Source organism: Schistocerca americana, chromosome 3, assembly GCF_021461395.2.
Source record: "Schistocerca americana isolate TAMUIC-IGC-003095 chromosome 3, iqSchAmer2.1, whole genome shotgun sequence".
NCBI lineage: Eukaryota > Metazoa > Arthropoda > Insecta > Orthoptera > Acrididae > Schistocerca > Schistocerca americana.
Genome location: NC_060121.1, coordinates 375,164,145 through 375,182,423, shown reverse-complemented (window position 1 = coordinate 375,182,423; position 18,279 = coordinate 375,164,145). Strand labels below are relative to the sequence as shown.

The 18,279-nt window shown below is 40.4% G+C and overlaps 1 protein-coding gene across 1 annotated transcript in view; it reads right to left on the bottom strand.

Moving 5' to 3' along the window:
- Positions 1-227: 227 nt before the first annotated feature.
- The window catches only part of LOC124607058 (condensin complex subunit 3), a 186,449-nt gene continuing 168,397 nt past the window's right edge, over positions 228-18,279 (bottom strand). The window contains exons 22-24 of the mRNA XM_047139234.1: positions 6,672-6,869; positions 5,957-6,069; positions 228-583 (exon numbers count right to left, since the gene is read on the bottom strand). Coding sequence (XP_046995190.1) covers positions 454-583; positions 5,957-6,069; positions 6,672-6,869 — 441 coding nt within the window. The 3' untranslated portion in view covers positions 228-453. The remainder of the gene's footprint in view (positions 584-5,956; positions 6,070-6,671; positions 6,870-18,279) is intronic.

The following is an 18,279-nucleotide window of genomic DNA, read 5'->3' as shown; positions in this document are numbered from 1 at the left end:
CAATCATCATCATCATCATCATCATCATCGTTTTTCTTCTTCTTCTTCTTCATCTTCACCTTCTTCTTTGACCATACTTGTGGCAATTTCCCATTTAAATACCTTAATTGCAAAGGACTTCTTTCCTTGGGAAGCATGTATTTACAACACCAAACAGTCCGTATCTAACACATACATGGAATACAATAACAACTCTGCATCCAGCAAAAATATTTACTTTGAAAACCATTTTACATTTAGAAAATGCTGCAAATAGAAAACATTAATCAAACACTTTTGAACAATCATGATGTGCCACAATAGCTGTACATCAGTTTGTTTAAACTACAAGTTCCAGTCAAATATAAAAGCTGCAAATCATTGGCTCCTTAAAATAATGTCGATTCATTAAATATTTTTAATGAAAAATCTGTAATAAAATGGGATATGCTTCTTAATTAGCTCGTCATCAAATCACTTCCCCAATTTCTTGAATTTTTCTTGCACTTTCTGAACTTCCCGGTCCACTTTAGACTGTTTCTTTGATCTTGTTGTTTTCTGCATCGTGAACTCGTCTGAATCACTTGCGTCATCATCACCATCACTGTAACATAGCAGTAAATACTTTTTTAATCTACTTAACAGACTCTTGTGCATAAAGAACGAATTTTTACAACTTCAGTTGCAAACTAGAATGGATAAAGTGGAAACAAATGTATGATACACACACACACAAATAAATAAATAAAGCTCAAATTTACATCAGGACGCAGCCAAAATCTATACATGAAACCCCCCCCCCCCCCCCCACAGCTCTGCAATTAATGTGAATTATGCTGTCATAACACACACACACACACACACACACACACACACACACACACATACACACACACACACAAATGGAATAAGAAGCTACTATTAATCTTTTATTTCATTATAAATATGTCTTAACGAAACTGTTTTTTGAGAATGTATTAGTGCTTTGTTACATAATGTAAAGCTGTCTGAAAGTTGTTCATTTCTTGCTGCATCAGCAAGCATATGTCTACGAATAATGTTACAAGTGGTGATAATGAGCAAATTAAATCAGAATTATGTACTTTATTGCAGCTGTCTGTGAAAGCTTAATAAAACCAATTATCTTTTTACACCAGACTGTTCCAATCCGCCCAACTGTACGAATACTGTGCATGCAGGACTTTTTTTGGCCACTTACAGCCACCTGAGCTCAGCTAGTGGAATACTATCGGATACGTTAAAAAATTCTTTCAGTGTAGAATTGAACATCACTTTTTCATTCTTATTTTTGTTGGTTTTTAGACATTGAAATAAATATATCATTATATGCCATACGTTAGTTGCTTGACCAGAGTATTAATTTAATGTTTTATTGAACTGCAACTGGTAATTGAAGACATAATATCCATTGGGCATCCTGACAACTTCTTATGTACAGAACAGACATTCCAGCTTACATGTCTGCCTGGAAACAGTTGACCGGGAATGAGCACAGTGACCACAGTTTAGTTTTTTCGCCATTCAAGTGCACACATAAATAGCTGCTTGGCAGGGATAGGAACTGCAATATTGACTTTATTGTCATATTCAACACAATCACTACTATCATCTACAGCAACATGAATTTTTGAGTTCAGAATGATCCCCAGTGTCTTCAACAGTTTTAACTGGAACTGTAACCACACCATCAGAGACTGCACCAAATTTATCATTGGCAACATGGGACAGTTATATACGTTTCACCAGCGTCAGCTCAGTTTCAATATCCACCAATTCTTGCAGCACCAAATAATCCGATTCTTTGGAGAATCCTGCATGGTGAAAACAATTTTCAATTGTCTTTGACATGACAATATTCCACAGAGAATGCAAAAAATGTAAAGCATCTAATAAACTGATTACATGTTTACAGAGCACTTGTGTTTGGAGACAAAATATAAGCTTTTTGCTATTAATACCAATGTGTGGCTGATGGGTTGTTGTTGTAGTCTTCAGTCCTGAGAGTGGTTTGAAGCAGCTCTCCACGCTACTCTATCCTGTGTGAGCCTCTTCATCTCCCGGTACTTACTGCAACCTACATCCTTCTGAATCTGCTTAGCGTATTCATCTCTTGGTCTCCCTCTACAACTTTTACCCTCCACGCTGCCCTCCAATGCTAAATTTGTGATCCCCTGATGCCTAAGAACACGTCCTACGAACTGGTCCCTTCTTGTCAAGTTGTGCCACAAACTCCTCTTCTTCCCAATTCTATTCAATACCTCCTCATTAGTTATGTGATCTATCCATCTAATCTTCAGCATACTTATGTAGCACCACATTTCGAAAGCTTCTATTCTCTTCTTGTCCAAACTATTTATCGACCATGTTTCACTTTCATACATGGCTACACTCCATACAAATAGTTTCAGAAACGGCTTCCTGACACTTAAATCTATATTCGATGTTAACAAACTTCTCTTCTTCAGAAATGCTTTCCTTGCCATTGCCAGTCTACATTTTATATCCTCTCTACTTCGACCATCATCAGTTATTTCACTCCCCAAATAGCAAAACTCCTACTTAAAGTGTCTCATTTCCTAATCTAATTCCCTCAGCAACACCTGACTTAATTCGACTACATTCCATTATCCTCGTTTTGCTTTTGTTAATGCTCATCTTATATCCTCCTTTCAAGACACTGTCCATTCCATTCAACTGCTCTTCCAAGTCCTTTGCTGTCTCTGACAGAATTACAATGTCATCGGCGAACCTCAAAGTTTTTATTTCATCTCCATGGATTTTAATACCTACTCTGAATTTTTCTTTTGTTTCCTTTACTGCTTGCTCAATATACATATTGAATAACATCGGGGAGAGGCTACAACCCTGTCTCACTCCCTTCCCAACCACCGCTTCCCTTTCATATCCCTCACCCCTTACAACTGCCATCTGGTTTCTGTACAAATTGTAAATAGCCTTTCGTTCCCTGTATTTTACCCCTGCCACCTTTAGAATTTGAAAGAGAGTATTTCAATCAACATTGTCCAAAGCCTTCTTTAAGTCTACAAATGCTAGAAACGTAGGTTTGCCTTTCCTTAATCTTTCTTCTAAGATAAGTCGTAAGGTCAGTATTGCCTCACGTGTTCCAACATTTCTACGGAATCCCAACTGATCTTCCCCAAGGTCGGCTTCTACCAGTTTTTCCATTCGTCTGTAAAGAATACGCGTTAGTATTTGGCAGCTGGGACTTATTAAACTGATAGTTCGGTAATTTTCACATCTGTCAACACCTGCTTTCTTTGGGATTGGAATTATTATATTCTTCTTGAAGTCTGAGGGTATTTCGCCTGTCTCACACATCTTGCTCACCAGATGGTAAAGTTTTGTCAGGACTGGCTCTCCCAAGGCCATCAGTAGTTCTAATGTAATGTCTACTCCCATGGCCTTGTGTCGACTCAGGTCTTTCAGTGCTCTGTCAAACTCTTCACGCAGTATCGTATCTCCCATCTGCATCTACATCCTCTTCCATTTCCATAATATTGTCCTCCAGTACATCGCCCTTGTATAGACCCTCTATATACTCCATGCACCTTTCTGCTTTCCCTTCTTTGCTTAGAACTGGGTCTCCATCTGAGCTCTTGATTTTCCTACAAGTGGCTCTCTTTTCTCCAAAGGTCTCTCTAATTTTCCTGTAGGCAGTATCTATCTTACCCCTAGTGAGATAAGCCTCTATATCCTTATATTTGTCGTCTAGCCATCCCTACTTAGCCATTTTGCACTTCCTGTGGATCTAATATTTGAGACGTTTGTATTCCTTTTTGCCTGCTTCATTTACTGCATTTTTATATTTTCTCCTTTCGTCAATTAAATTCAATATTTCTTCTGTTAGCTAAGGATTTCTACTAGCCCTTGTCTTTTTACCTACTTGATCCTCTGTTGCCTTCACTACTTCATCCCTCAGAGCTACCCATTCCTCTTCTACTGTATTTCTTTCCCCCATTCCTGTCAGTTGTTCCCTTATGCTCTCCCTGAAACTCTGTACAACCTCTGGTTCTTTCAGTTTATCCAGGTCCCAACTCCTAAAATCCCACTTTTTTGCAGTTTCTTCAGTTTTAATTTACAGTTCATAACCAACAGATTGTGTGACTGATAACTATCAACAATAATTGCATCTTTACATTTCTCTCACAAATATTACTTATTCAACAAGTGTGTCCAATTGGTGAACACAGTAGTCACCATCTACATTTTTTTGTTCACTGTACATTTGACTAGTACAGTGATTTTCTTTCATTTTAAAACTCCACGGTTTTAAACTGGTCCCTACAACAATAGAGGGCTTATCGACATTACATCCTAATAACACTACCTTTTCCTCAGAGATTTAAGGGCAGACAGTGGTAAACTGATCCAATATGTAGAACGTCTACAGATAAAAATGTGGAATCAGACAAAAACAGCAGCTGAAGAATAATAGGTGGCACAGGATGGCTTTTATGTTTCATTTTACATCATGTTACCATCTATCACATAGAAGCTGTTGTAAATAACTGTAAGATACTTGAAGATGATCTGAAGACTGAAACATGAAATAAGACTTTTCTTTGTAGCTTTGTTAGCTCCATTGCAAGCAACATTCAACAATGCCATTCCTTTTATTGATACCATTGTTTACATTAATTAAGGCCTTGTAAGGGAACCCTAGCAGGCCTGGACCAAATAAACAACAGAGTCTATTCTTTGTGTAACTGTTACCATGTGTTCTCTCTCTGGTTCGAAACATACTGCTCTCAAATATTGTTCTAATTTGAAATTTATTTTTAATTGCCATTGATAGTACAGATTTAATAACGACACTCTAATTAAGATTTCTGTTTTAGACCTCCATTTTTCATCAGCTGCCTTAAGAAGCGCCATCTAAATTCTAAGTGAAATAGCGGGTTGGTCGCTTCCCGATTTCTCAGCCATTGTGTATAATAAAATAAATTAAGAATACCTACATTTAAAAACAAAAAGCCACAAAATGATTATGACACAAAATTCACTAATTCAGACACACATTTGCAAAGTTCAACTCTCCCATATAATTTGTAAACTGACTTCAGTGTGTTGATAATGGCAGTATCCATGGACAAGCAATAACATAGGAGAAGTAGAAACCAGCGTTTACTTTGTTTGGTGAGTGGGGTGGGGGAGGCAGAAATAAAAAAGAAATGGTCACAGATTTGAGAACGCAGGTATATTTGTTTATATCAGAGGTGAAATCTTTTCGTGATAATTTTTATTTCATGTTAAAAGAAAAAAAATTATATGAAGTATTTTGTTGGGACCATAGTATTATTTCTTGTTAAGTGATGTTCCGTACTAAGTGTTTGACATGAATTTTTTATTTTACATTGAACTGTTGCACAAGTTTCCAGAGCATACTCTTGACAGCTGTAGTCTATAGGGATGACAACTGTGCAACAGAAGAATGTTTATACCTTTTTCATAATGCATATGGAACAGGGATACACATCTGGTCAGACAGATAGCTACTTGCAAAATGCGCATATAGTAGACAGTCTTTCTGGATTTGTATCGAACTGAAAGTGCATGGTATACTCTTATGTTGTAGGTCTACATCTGTGACACAGCCACCATGGACTATTGCTGACCTCCAGAGGATGCACGTTCATCAATGGGAGGCATAACCGAAAACCACACTGGATAGTCTGACCTACAATAAATAGAGAATCTGTACATCTTACACTTCCATGTGAGGGCTGAGAGCTTTGCATCTTATATTGATGCTCTGTATGCCACTGTGGAAGGATGTACACGCAGTAAGAGCCACCCATTCTCCATGAATGGTTTTCCTGCATACCCTCTATTACTGGATCACATGTCATGATGCCTCGGCATTTCCTTTCCTTATGATGTTCCGTGGATCTCCATTCCTCAGCTTATGAACGCAAATGTGCAATATTCATCTCACCTGCAGGAGAATTCCGAATCAGATGTCTCTGAGATAACTACGTTCTTCTTGTCTGAATCTGGAGTAGCTAGTGATTCATCAGTAGAGTCATCGAAGGTCTGAAGTACAGATACCTGCAAGCAACAAAGCTCTTAAAAATATAAATCTGTTTCTGGCAAATGATTTACCAAACCCAGAATACCAATAACAAACTAACATTGTAAATTTTGAAGTGTGTCATCAAAACAGGAAAGGGGGAAAATACTATCGGACAAAATTTAGCAGTGTATTTAGTTGACACACATTGTGAAGCAGCTATTGGAAACTATTTTGTTATGAAGTATCGAAACTTCACAAGCATTCTAAGTAATATCCAATCACTGTAGGTCTCCGAATATAACAGGTTCAACATATTTAACATCTAAATATCACTATAATTTAACTCTCTTTCAGTATACATCTTGAATGGATGTGTAGAAATTAATAGCAGGGCTAGTATGCAAAGTGATTCCAAGTGATGCTTAATGGACATTTCATGCAAATGCCAAAATTTCCCAAATATTCATCACACTGAGACATGAAGCACATTAAAACATGATAAATGGATATTATTACTCTATTTACATAAGAATATTAAGTTAAACTGTACATCAGGCAACAGGAGCAGCATAAATTATGTAATGGGCTTGTCTTACGCACCAATTATTTACTACACTACGGCTTCAATGGTTCTCACCTTGACATTTCTTCTCGGTCTGCTCTTGGCTATGCTTTCATCTGGGTTTGGTGAAGGGGGCTCCTGCTGAGGTGTCTGCTCACACACAGTATTCCTTGTACGTACTTTCCTGGGTACAGACATCATAGCTACTGATCTTGAATTAGCTGCAGCTTTTCGACCTCTTCCCCTTTGTGGTTTAGTGACAGGTGCTGTTGGCTAGTTAAAAAGGAAATGTATGAGTATAAAATACCTTCAAGAACAATAGTAAGAGTATTTGTATTATTTTTTAAAAAAGTGAATATAAAGTGACACTGTAAGACACCATACTTTTCACATGGGATACATAGACTGTAATTGGGACAAAGGTACAAGGAGAAGTTTAAGATCCACCGTTCTGGCTTCAGGTGTGCCTATTGGGACCAACTGACTGCTGTGTGATACTCAGCCACTGACTTCATTAATTTAGATGCAGTGTGGGGTCAACACATCATTCTCCTGGATGTTACAGACCTCTTAGCCGCTACTTCTCATTGAAGTAGCTCTACATTTGGTGTCAGGAGGCTAAGTGGAACTAATTTTTGTCCTCCCACCATGGAAAAATTCCTGGCAGTATGGGGAACTGAACCCAGTTTCTCAGTGTGGCAGTCAGCCACAATGACCACTCAGCAACGGAGGTGGACAGACATGCGATGCATGAAGCCATAAAATGATGATTGATTCTATTCTTTGGTCTTAGATGTATCCAGTAAATTAGTTCAGTCATGATGAATGAGAACTATGTAACTGATTAGAACACCAAGAAAATAATTTCACAATGTAACCCCATGAATGTTTTATTTGCCTGCAATTAGTTTTGGGACCAAGCCTGTCTTTGGACAAAACATTATCACCTTAAACATGATGTACATTATGCGGATTCAAATTAATCTGGTATGTAAACAGCATTCTGTACAGGTGAAGGTGCTACCTAGGGATGTAAATTCTGAGTTAGCACCTTCTGAAGTCATCCAGACACACTAAGAATTTTTACTTAACATCAACATCGATACTCCAAAACCAACCAAATGGTGTGTGGTGAGAGTACTTTTAGACCACTAACTGAACCCCCTTGCTTATTCCATTTGTGGAATGGTTGGTTGTAAGCCTCTGTATTAACACTAATTTCTCGTTATGGTCGTAGGAAATAATACATTGTTCGACTCTTCCCACAAAGTACTCTTTCAAAATATCAGTAGTAATAGTTTTCTTCAGTCCTGAGACTGGTTTGAGGCAGCTCTCCACGCAACTCTATCCTGTGCAAGTTTCTTCATCTCCAAGTAACTACTGCAACCGACATCCTTCTGAATCTCCATAGTGTATTCATCTCTTGGTCTACCTGTATGATTTTTACCCTCCACGACTCCCTTCAATACTAAATTGGTGATCCCTTAGTGCCTCATAATGTGTCCTACCAACCTGTCCCTTCTTTTAGTCAGGTTGTGTCCCAATTTCCTTTTCTCCCAAATTCTATTCAGTACCTCTTCATTAGTTACGTGATCTACCTATCTAACCTTCAGCATTCTTCTGTAGCACCACATTTTGAAAGCTCCTATTCTCTTCTTGTCTAAACTATTTATTGTCCATGTTTCACATCCATACATGGCTACACTCCATACAAATACTTTCAGAAAAGACTTCCTGACACTTAAAACAGTTCAAATGGCTCTAAGCACTATGGGACTTAACAGCTGTGGTCATCAGTCCCCTAGAACTTAGAACTACTTAAACCTAACTAACCTAAGGATATCACGCACATCCATGCCCGAGGCAGGATTCGAACCTGCGACTGTAACAGCAGCGTGGTTCCAGACAGAAGCGCCTAGAAACGCTTGGCCACAGTGACCAGCTGCTGACACTTAAATTTATATCTGATGTTAACAAATTTCTCTTCTTCAGAAACACTTTACCTGCCATTGCCAGTCTATATTTTATATCCTCTCTACTTCGACCATCATCAGTTATTTTGCTCCCCAAATAGCAAAATTCATCTACTACTTTAAAGTGTCTCATTTCCTAATCTAATTCCCTCAGCATCACCCGATTTAATTCGACTACATTCCATTATCCTCGTTTTGCTTTTGTTGATGTTCATCTTATATACTCCTTTCAAGACACTTTCCATTTCATTCAACTGCTCTTCCAGGTCCTTTGCTGTCTCTGACAGAATTACAATACCACCGACAAACCTGAACATTTTTATTTCTTATCCATGGATTTTAATTCCTACTCCGAATTTTTCTTATGTTCCCTTTACTGTTTGCTCAATATACAGACTGAATAGCATCGGGGAGAGGCTACAACCCTGTCTCACTCCATTCTGAACCACTGCTTCCTTTTCGTGCCCCTAAATTCTTATAACTGCCATCGGGTTTCTGTACAAATTGTAAACAGCCTTTCGCTCCCTGTATTTTAGCCCTGCCACCTTCAGAATTTCAAAGAGAGTATTCCAGTAAACATTGTAAACATTGTCAAAAGCTTTCTCCACATCTACAAGTGCTAGAAATATAGGTTTGCCTTTCCTTAATCTATCTTTTCAAATAGTCGTAGGGTCAGTACTGCCGTGTGTGTTCCAACATTTCAACAGAATCAAAACTGATCGTTCCCAAGTTCAGCTTCTACCAGTTTTTACATTCATCTGTAAAAAATTCGTGTTAGTATTTTGCAGCCATGACTTATTAAACTGATAGTTCCGTAATTTTCGCACCTATTGACACCCACTTTCTTTGAGTTTGGAATTGTTATGTTCTTCTTGAAGTTCTGAGGGTATTTCACCTGTCTCATACATCTTGCTCACCAGATGGTAGAGTTTTGTCTTAGCTCGCTCTCCTAAAGCTACCAGTAGCTCTAATAAAGTATTGTCTATTCATTGGGCCTTTTTTTGACTTAAGTCTTTCAGTGCTCTGTCAAATTCTTCACGCAGTATAATATCTTCCATCTCACCTTCATCTATGTTCTATTCCATTTCCATAATATTGCCTTCAAGTAGATCGCACTTACATAGACCCTATATATTCTCCTTCCATCTTTCTGGTTTTCCATCTGACCTTTTGATATCCACGCAGGTGGGTCTCTTTTCTCCAAAGGTCTCTCTGATTTGTCTGTAGGCAGTATGTTTCTTACCCCTAGTGATATATGCCTCTACATCCTTGCATTTGTCCTCTAGCCATCCTTGCTTAGCCATTTTGCACTTCCTGTCGATCTCATTTTTGAGATGTTTGTATTCCTTTTTGCCTGCTTCATTTACTGCATTTTATATATTTTCTCCTTTCACCAATTAAATCCAATACCTTTTCTGTTACCCAAGGATCTCTACTAGCCCTCATCTTTTAATCTACTTGATCCTCTGAGGCCTTCACAATTTCATCTCCCACAGCTACCCATTCTTCTTCTGCTGTATTTATGTCCCCTGTATTTGTCAATCATTTGGTAATGCTCTCTCTGAAACACTCTACAACCTCTGGTTCTTTAAGTTTATCCAGGTCCCACCCTCCTTAAATGTCAACCTTTTTGCAGTTTCTTCAGTTTCAATCTACAGTTCATAACCAATAGATTGTGGTCAGAGTCCACATCTGCCCCTGGAAATGTCTTACAATTTAAAATCTGGTTCCTAAATCTCTGCCTTACCATTATATAATCTATCTGACACCTTCCAGTATCTCCAGGCTTCTTCCATGTATACAACATTCTTTTATGATTCTTGAACCAAGTGTTAGCTATGATTAAGTTATGCTCTGTGCAAAATTCTACCAGACAGCTTCCTCTTTCATTCCTTAACCCCATTCCATATTCACCTATTATGTTGCCTCTCCTCCTTTTCTTACTATCGAATTCCAGTCACCCATGACTATTAAATTTTTGTCTCCCTTCACTATCTGAATAATTTCTTTTATCTCATCATACATTTCATCATCTGCGGAGCTAGTTGGCATATAAACTTGTACTACTGTAGTAGGCGTGGGCTTTGTGTCTATCTTGGCCACAATAATTCGTTCACAATGCAGTTTGTAGTAGCTTAGCCGCATTCCTACTTTTTTTTAAATTCATTATTAAACCTACTCATGCATTACCCCTATTTGATTTTGTATTTATAACCCTTTATTCACATGATCAGAAGTCAGGTTCCTCCTGCCACCGAACTTCATTAATTCCCACTATAACTTTAGCCTATCCATTTCCCTTTTTAAATTTTCTAACATACTTGCTCAATTAAGGCATCTGACATTCCATGCACCGATCTGTAGAAGGCCAGTTTTCTTTCTCCCGATTACGATGTCCTCCTGAGTAACCCTGCCTGGAAATCTGAATGGGGGACTATTTCACCTTCGGAATATTTTACCTAAGAGGAAGCCACCATCATTTAACCATACAGTAAAGATGCATGCCCTCAGGAAAAATTACAGCTGTAGTTTCCCATTGCTTTCAGCCGTTCGCAGTACCAGCACAGCAAGGCAGTTTTGGTTAATTGTACAAGGCCAGATCAGTCAATCATCCAGACTATTGCCCCTGCAACTACTGAAAAGGCTGCTGCCCCTCGTCACGAACCACATGTTTGTCTAGCCACTCAACAGATACCCCTCCGTTGTGGTTTCACCTACGGTACGGCCATCTGTATCACTGAGGCACGCAAACCACCTCACCAACTGCAAGGTCCATGGTTCATGGTAAACCTCCATAATGCACAATGCCTCTCTTGCAGCATCCTGCCACTGGAGTTTGCTGAGCATCTATGTAATGTTCTCCAGCATTCAAATGTTCCAATGACAAAATGTGCCACCTGTCATTGCATCTTTGCTCTTTTCTATCACTCCTACGTGGTAAAGGTCCCAGATTGAAGAACAATACTCATGAATTACTCAAACAAGTGTCGTGTAAAGCCACTTCTTTAGTGGATGAATTACTTTTCCTTAAGGTCCTTTCTACGAATCTCAGCCTGGCACATCTTTTGCTATTATTTCTTTTATGTGGTCATTCCACTTAAGGTGCTCCGCATACACTCTCCCAGTTACTTTACGGTGGTTCCTGTTTCCAACAATTTGTCATCAATAGTGTAGTTGTACTGTAGTGGATTTCTTTTCCTATGTGCATGCAATGTGTTGCATTTCTTTTAGTGCATGGCCAACTGCCAGTTTCTGCACCATTCATCTATACTCTTCTAAGTCCATCTGCAAATCGTTACTGTCTTCTGGCATTGTTACCTTCTTGTAGACAGGCACCATCTGTGAACAGTCTCTAAGAGCTTCTGACACTTTCTAATTGATTATTTATGCACATTCTTTACAGTAATGCTCCTTACAAACTTCCTAAGGGTACACCTGAAATTACCTTGACATCAGTTGATTTTGGTCCATTAAAAGTATTGAGCTGCGTCTACAATGAAGTCTAGAATCCAGTGGCAAATGAGGTCCAATACTCGGTAGGCTCATATTCTTTTCACTAAACAGCAGAGCGAAATAGTATCAAATGCCTTCCTGAAGTTGAGGAAGATGGCATCAATCTCAGCACAGATGTCTATGGCACTCAGGATCCCACAGAGGAACAGAGTGAGCTGAGTTTTGTAAGATCTATGTTTATGGAGTCGTCGTTTATTTTTATGCAGGAGATTTTTGTTCTCCAAAAACGTCATAATAAATGAACGTAAAATGCATTCCATAATTCTATAGCAGATTAATGTCAATGATATAAGGCCTATAATTATATAGATCTGTCCTACAATCCTCCTTGAAAACTGGTACAACCTGAGCTTTTTTCAGGCACTAGGTACCCTTTGCTCCTCCAAAGATATACGATAAACTGCTGCTAGAAGGGTAGCAAGTTCTTTTGCATAATCTCTGTAGAATCTTAAGGGTATCTCATCTGGGTCCTGACGACTTCCCACTACAAAGTGATTGTAGTGGTTTTTCTATTCCATGATTGTTTATCTGAATATCTGCCATTTCAAAGTATGTGTGATGACTGGAAGGAGAGACCATACAATGATTTTCCACACTGAAACAATTTCAGAAGACCAAATTTAGTGTTCCACTTTCTCTCTATAATTTTCTGCTTGAATGTCATTAACTGACTGAATAGACGATTTTGAAGCGCACACTGACTTTACTGAGACCAATACGTGTTACTTAAGGTTTGTAGTCAGAAAGGTTGACAAAATTTTACTTTCAAAGTCATTGAACGTTTATCTCATTGCTCTCTTTATACTCATTTTCATTTCATTCAGCTTTTTTCTATCAGCTAGGTTTCAATTTCTCTTGAATCTATGATGAAGCTCTGTTTATGTAGTGGGTTTGTAACATGGCTAGTAAGCCACTAAAATACTGAGTGAGGTAGACATAGGTTTGGTTGGGGAAATGCCGGCCGCATATAACAACAAGTCTTTGAATGTAGTAATTGGAAGTAGAGAGCTCCGCAAGAATGAATTTCGACACCGTACTGGGAACATAGTCTGGTTCACTGATGGTTCAAAAATGGACCAAGGTTTCGGGGCCGGTGTATACGGGTTGCAGCCAAGGCTGGAGAGTGCAGTCTCTCTAGGAAAGATGGCCACTGTGTTTCAAGCAGAAATATCTGCTATCAGGGTGTGTGTGGAGGAGAATTTGCGGAGGTGCTACAGAGGTCATGGCATTTTCATTTATTCAGTCAAGCAGCCTCTGCAACAAGATTAAAGATTGTGGCAGAATGCCACAAAGTCCTTGTTGAGCTAGGGGAAAGCATTAGGGTAAACCTATTGTGGGTCCCTGGTCACTCAGGGATTAGTGGCAATGCGCAAGCTGATAGGTTGGCCAAGTTAGGGGTGACACCATTTATTGGACCAGAACCTGTGTCCGACAATCACCAAGATGATGATCAAAATAAAACTATGAGGCTAGACAAGGACACAGCGTGTAGAATATTGGGCTAAGGTTCAAAAGCAAAAACATGGCAAGGTATTGATGCCAAAGCCATGTTCTAAGAGAAGTTTCTCAATCCCGGGCTTGAACAGGAGAGAAAGGAAACTCTTAGCTGGACTACTGACAGGCCATGGGAATGTCAAAAAGCACGAACATACAATGGGGATAATAGAAGAAGACCCCAAATGTTGGATGTGTGTTGTGGGCGAGGAAACCGCATTCCATTTGACCTTTGAATGTGTGGTATTGGAGATTAAATGACACACAATATTCAGATCAACCAGACCTGAAGAAATTGTGTTTAGCAAAGCACTGGTTAAGGATCTCCTTGCACTGTTGAAAGGCTTGGTTGGCTTTACCAGAGACACAGGGAGCGATACTGCAAAATAAAACCTGTTTCGGTGCGGGCAGCAGTGGGCTTACTTCCCCGATAAAATCAATCAGTCAACCTCACGATAATAATCAAATTCTTTACTGCAATAAATGTGTCATCACCAATGGTGATTAACCTACACTTATAATAAATTTCCATTTTGGATTTACGATTTTGTTGCTATTCAGTTCTGGTTTCAACCAACTTTCTGCTACTGATACTATCTGGGCAATATACCATTCAATGAAAGATACAAATTCTGGGACCTTACCATGGATGCTCCTGCAGTTTGCTAATATCATATCACTCTTTTCTATTTCTGATCTATGGGGATGAGCATTCTCTGGGAATAATTCGGCAGAGGTATATTCGATTTTAGCGGGCAACTCATCTCTTATCTCGAGGGGGGGATTCTTCTAACCTAAGAAACCAGAATGTGCATACCACACACACTCTGCTACACCAGTAGCCTCTTCCTGCATGTAGTGCATGCCTGACCTATTATGGGGAGCACTACAACTCTTCACCTGATAACGGAGGTTGAGAAATTCTCATGCAATACATTCACCAAATTGTCTGAGCCTCTGACTTAGTTCTTCTACTCTGCTCCAAACGAGAGGACCAAGATCGGCCCTGGGTATTATGCTACAAATAGTGAGCTTAGCCTACACCCACGTGCTCTGCTTGCTGTCTTCACCAAATAAGCCATCCATCTGTAGGAACTGAGGATGGCCCCACAATCCAAGCAGTAGGCATCATTTGTGCTGACATGAGCCATGATTTGCAGCCAGTTGCACCCAGTGCACTTGACCGCCACCAGCAGAGCCTCCTCCACATCTAGGACAATACCCCCAGCAAACATACTGAGTGCACACTGGCATTCTTTCCTGATCTGCCTGCTATTTCCATGAGGCGCTCCATTACACACCTAATGTTGGGGCTCCCAATGGTCAGCAAGCTCGCCTTCTGCACTTTTACAAATTGGATAAGATAAATAGACCACTGGACCAAAAGAAGAGGCATCTCACACTGGCTCAGAACTGTTAACAACACTGGGTAGAACCTCGTACCTGTTGCTAAGGTGTAAGGGGTCAGCCGTGCAGCCAGTTCCCACTTTCACCATTCCACCCAGAGAGATGCGAACCCACTAAGTCTTCCACTCATTCTTGACTGAAGACAGACTGGTTAGAAATTCGTATCTGAAATCAAATTGATGAATGGGTCACCAGGGAATTCCAACAGCATCAAAGGAATCACAAGTCTCGTCTCTGGTGTCCTGATGTTGCAACTTTGAACAGTGGCCAAAAGCCTGTTGACTGTGGCCAACACAGCTTCCATCTGTTTATGGGCAGTGGCCAATTACCTTTGCATCCGCACACAACAAGACATATTGTTACGTGTAAAATCACGGTGTGAAATTTCAAAAAATACAAACAAAACAATCTTGACTAACTGAGAAAGAACAAACAGATCCCGCAAATGAAAAAATTACCTGACTGGTGCTACTGAAGATGGGGTGGACGCAAGACTTAAAAAGAGAAGAATAAACATACACTGAAATCTGCTGTGTAGAGTTTCCATTATGGCGCAACAGGCGCAACATTGCAAATATCCATAAGTTCTTAAAACAGACTTAAATTTCTCTGCTGGCAACAGATGTGTAAATAGTTACTTGCCACTAGAGATCTGGCTTTCACAAAAGCTACTGCAGGAAGTAAATATGCAGGCTCTACATGTAAATAAACACTAATCAATCAGAAAAAAATACAAATAATATTCACTCCTTGTCAGAAGCTTGTTTAGAACAAAGGCATTGAGCTAAACTAAACACTGTGTGCTAAGACTAGATGCTGGCGCTGTTGCTACTGGTTGCTCCACTTGCCTAACCTTAGGCCGACTAATAAACAAGTGGTCACAGCAAACAAGTCACAAAATCAATGGGAATCAAGAGGACACTAGTGCTCATGGTAATTTTCACAACAGCTAATGTAATAAATGAATTCACAAATCACATTGTTTAAAAAAAGAACCACCCAACAACTAATTGTCAGTACTCTTCCAAAGAACAGACTGAAGGATGCTACACTTTCTAATAAAAAAATAAAAAATAAAAAGTGGAACAATATAATGAAAAGGATAGTTATTACTCACCATATAGCAGAGATGCTGAAGCACAGATAGGCACAAAAAACAGACTGTCAAAGTGAGCTTTCGGCCAACACAGCCTCCATCAGGAACACACACACACACACACACACACACACACACACACACACACCACAGTCTCTGGCTGCTGAGGCCAGACTGTGAGCAGCAGCGCATGATGGGAGAGGTAACTGGGTGGTAGGTGTAAGCTGGGTAGGGGTGGGGTGGAGGACGGTAAATTGCTGATAATGGCAGCATTCATTCAGGGACGAGGTGGAGAGAGGGTATGAAAGCTATGTGGTGTCAGGAGTTTAGATGGAGGGTGGAGGGGAAAGGGGAGCAGAGAAGAAGAGAAGCAAAAAGACTGGGGATATGTTGGCTGAATAGAGGGGCTGTGTAGTATTGGAATGGGAACAGGAAAGGAGTTAGATGGGTAAGAACAACGAAGGTTAGGGCCAGAAGAGTTACAAGAACGTAGATACATTGCAGGGAGAGTTCCCACCTGTGCAATAAGAAAAACTGGTGTTGGTGGGAGGGACCTCGATGCCACAAGCAGACAAGCAGCCAAGCAGTCACTGAATGAAGAACATCATGTTGGGCAGCATGCTCAGCAATGGAGTGGTCCAGCTGTTTCTTGGCCACCTTTTTGTCAGTGACTATTCATGCAAACCGACAGCTAGGTGGCTGTCATGCCCATGTAGAATGCGGCACAGTGGTTGCAGCTTAGCTTGTAGATCATATGACTGGTTTCACAGGTAGCCTTGCCTTTGATGGGACAGGTGATGCTTGCGACTGGAATGGAGTAGGTGATGGTGATGGGAGGATATATGGGACAAGTCTCGCATCTAGACCTATTATAAGTATATGAGCCATGAGGCAAGGTGTTGGCAGCAGGGTTTGTGTAGGGATGGGCAACAATATTGTGTAGTTTTGGTGGGTGGCAGAATACCACTGTGGGAGGGGTGGGAGGGATAGCGGATAGCACATTCCTATTTTCAGGGGAAATGAGAGGTAGTCTAAACTCTTGCAGAGAATGTGATTCAGGTGCTACAGTCCTGTGTGGTACTGAGTCACAAAGGGAATGCTCCTCTGTGGTCAGATAGTGGGACTTTGCGAGGTGCTGGGTGACTGGAGAGATAAGGAATGGGAGATCTGTTTTTGTACAAGGTTTGGAGGGTAATTACAGACTGTGAAGGTCTCAGTGAAACCCTCGGTATATTTAGAGATGGACCATTTGTCAATAAAGGTAGATGGTTTGTTGGGTTGAGTAGGACCAGGTGAAGCGGATGTGTCCTCATCCTCAATCCAGATCACAAAGATGTCATCAATGAATCTGAACCAGATAAGGGCTTTGTGATTCTGGCTGTTTAGCAAGGCTTCCTCTGGATGGGCCGTGGATAGGTTGGCTCAGGTTGATGATACGTGTGTGTCCATTCGTTAGTCATTGTCTTTATCCATCTAGCCCCTTCCCTGTTCCCATTCCAATATTACACAGCCCTCTATTCCACCAACACACCCACAGTGTTTTTACTTCTAACCTTTTCTGCTACACCCCCCTCCCCTCGCTGCCCACTGTCTAACCTCCTGACTGCACCTAGCTGCCCTAATCGCTCTTCACCTCGCCCCTGCATGCTCCCACAAGCAGCACTTTACTGTCCCCCATGCCTACTCTGCTATTCCACTCCACTCCAGCCGCCTCCTAACCCCCACCAACCGGTTGCCTCTCCCATAAAGTGCTGCTGCTCACAGTCTGGCCTCAGCAGCCCAACACTGTGATCAAGCATGTGATGAGAGCCGCGTTTGCACGAGTCTCTCTCTCTCTCTCTCTCTCTCTCTCTCTCTCTCTCTCTCTCTCTCTGTGTGTGTGTGTGTGTGTGTGTGTGTGTGTGTGTGTGTGTGTGTGTGTGGGGGGGGGGGGGGGGTCTATTTCTGATGAAGGCCTTTTTGGCCAAAAGCGCACTTTCTGATATTCTTTCTGTTATGCCTATTTGTTACCCAGTATCTCCACTATATGGTGAGCAGCAACTATCCTTTTCATAATATTATTCTGAAGTTGACTACTCATAGCATTTGTTTCCTGAAAAATAAAGTAAAGGCAATGAATGGTTATGGGATATTCTGAAGCAAACTACTACTGTCATTTTCATAGATACCAGGCTGTGCCCTTGAAAGTATAATGAGGCTA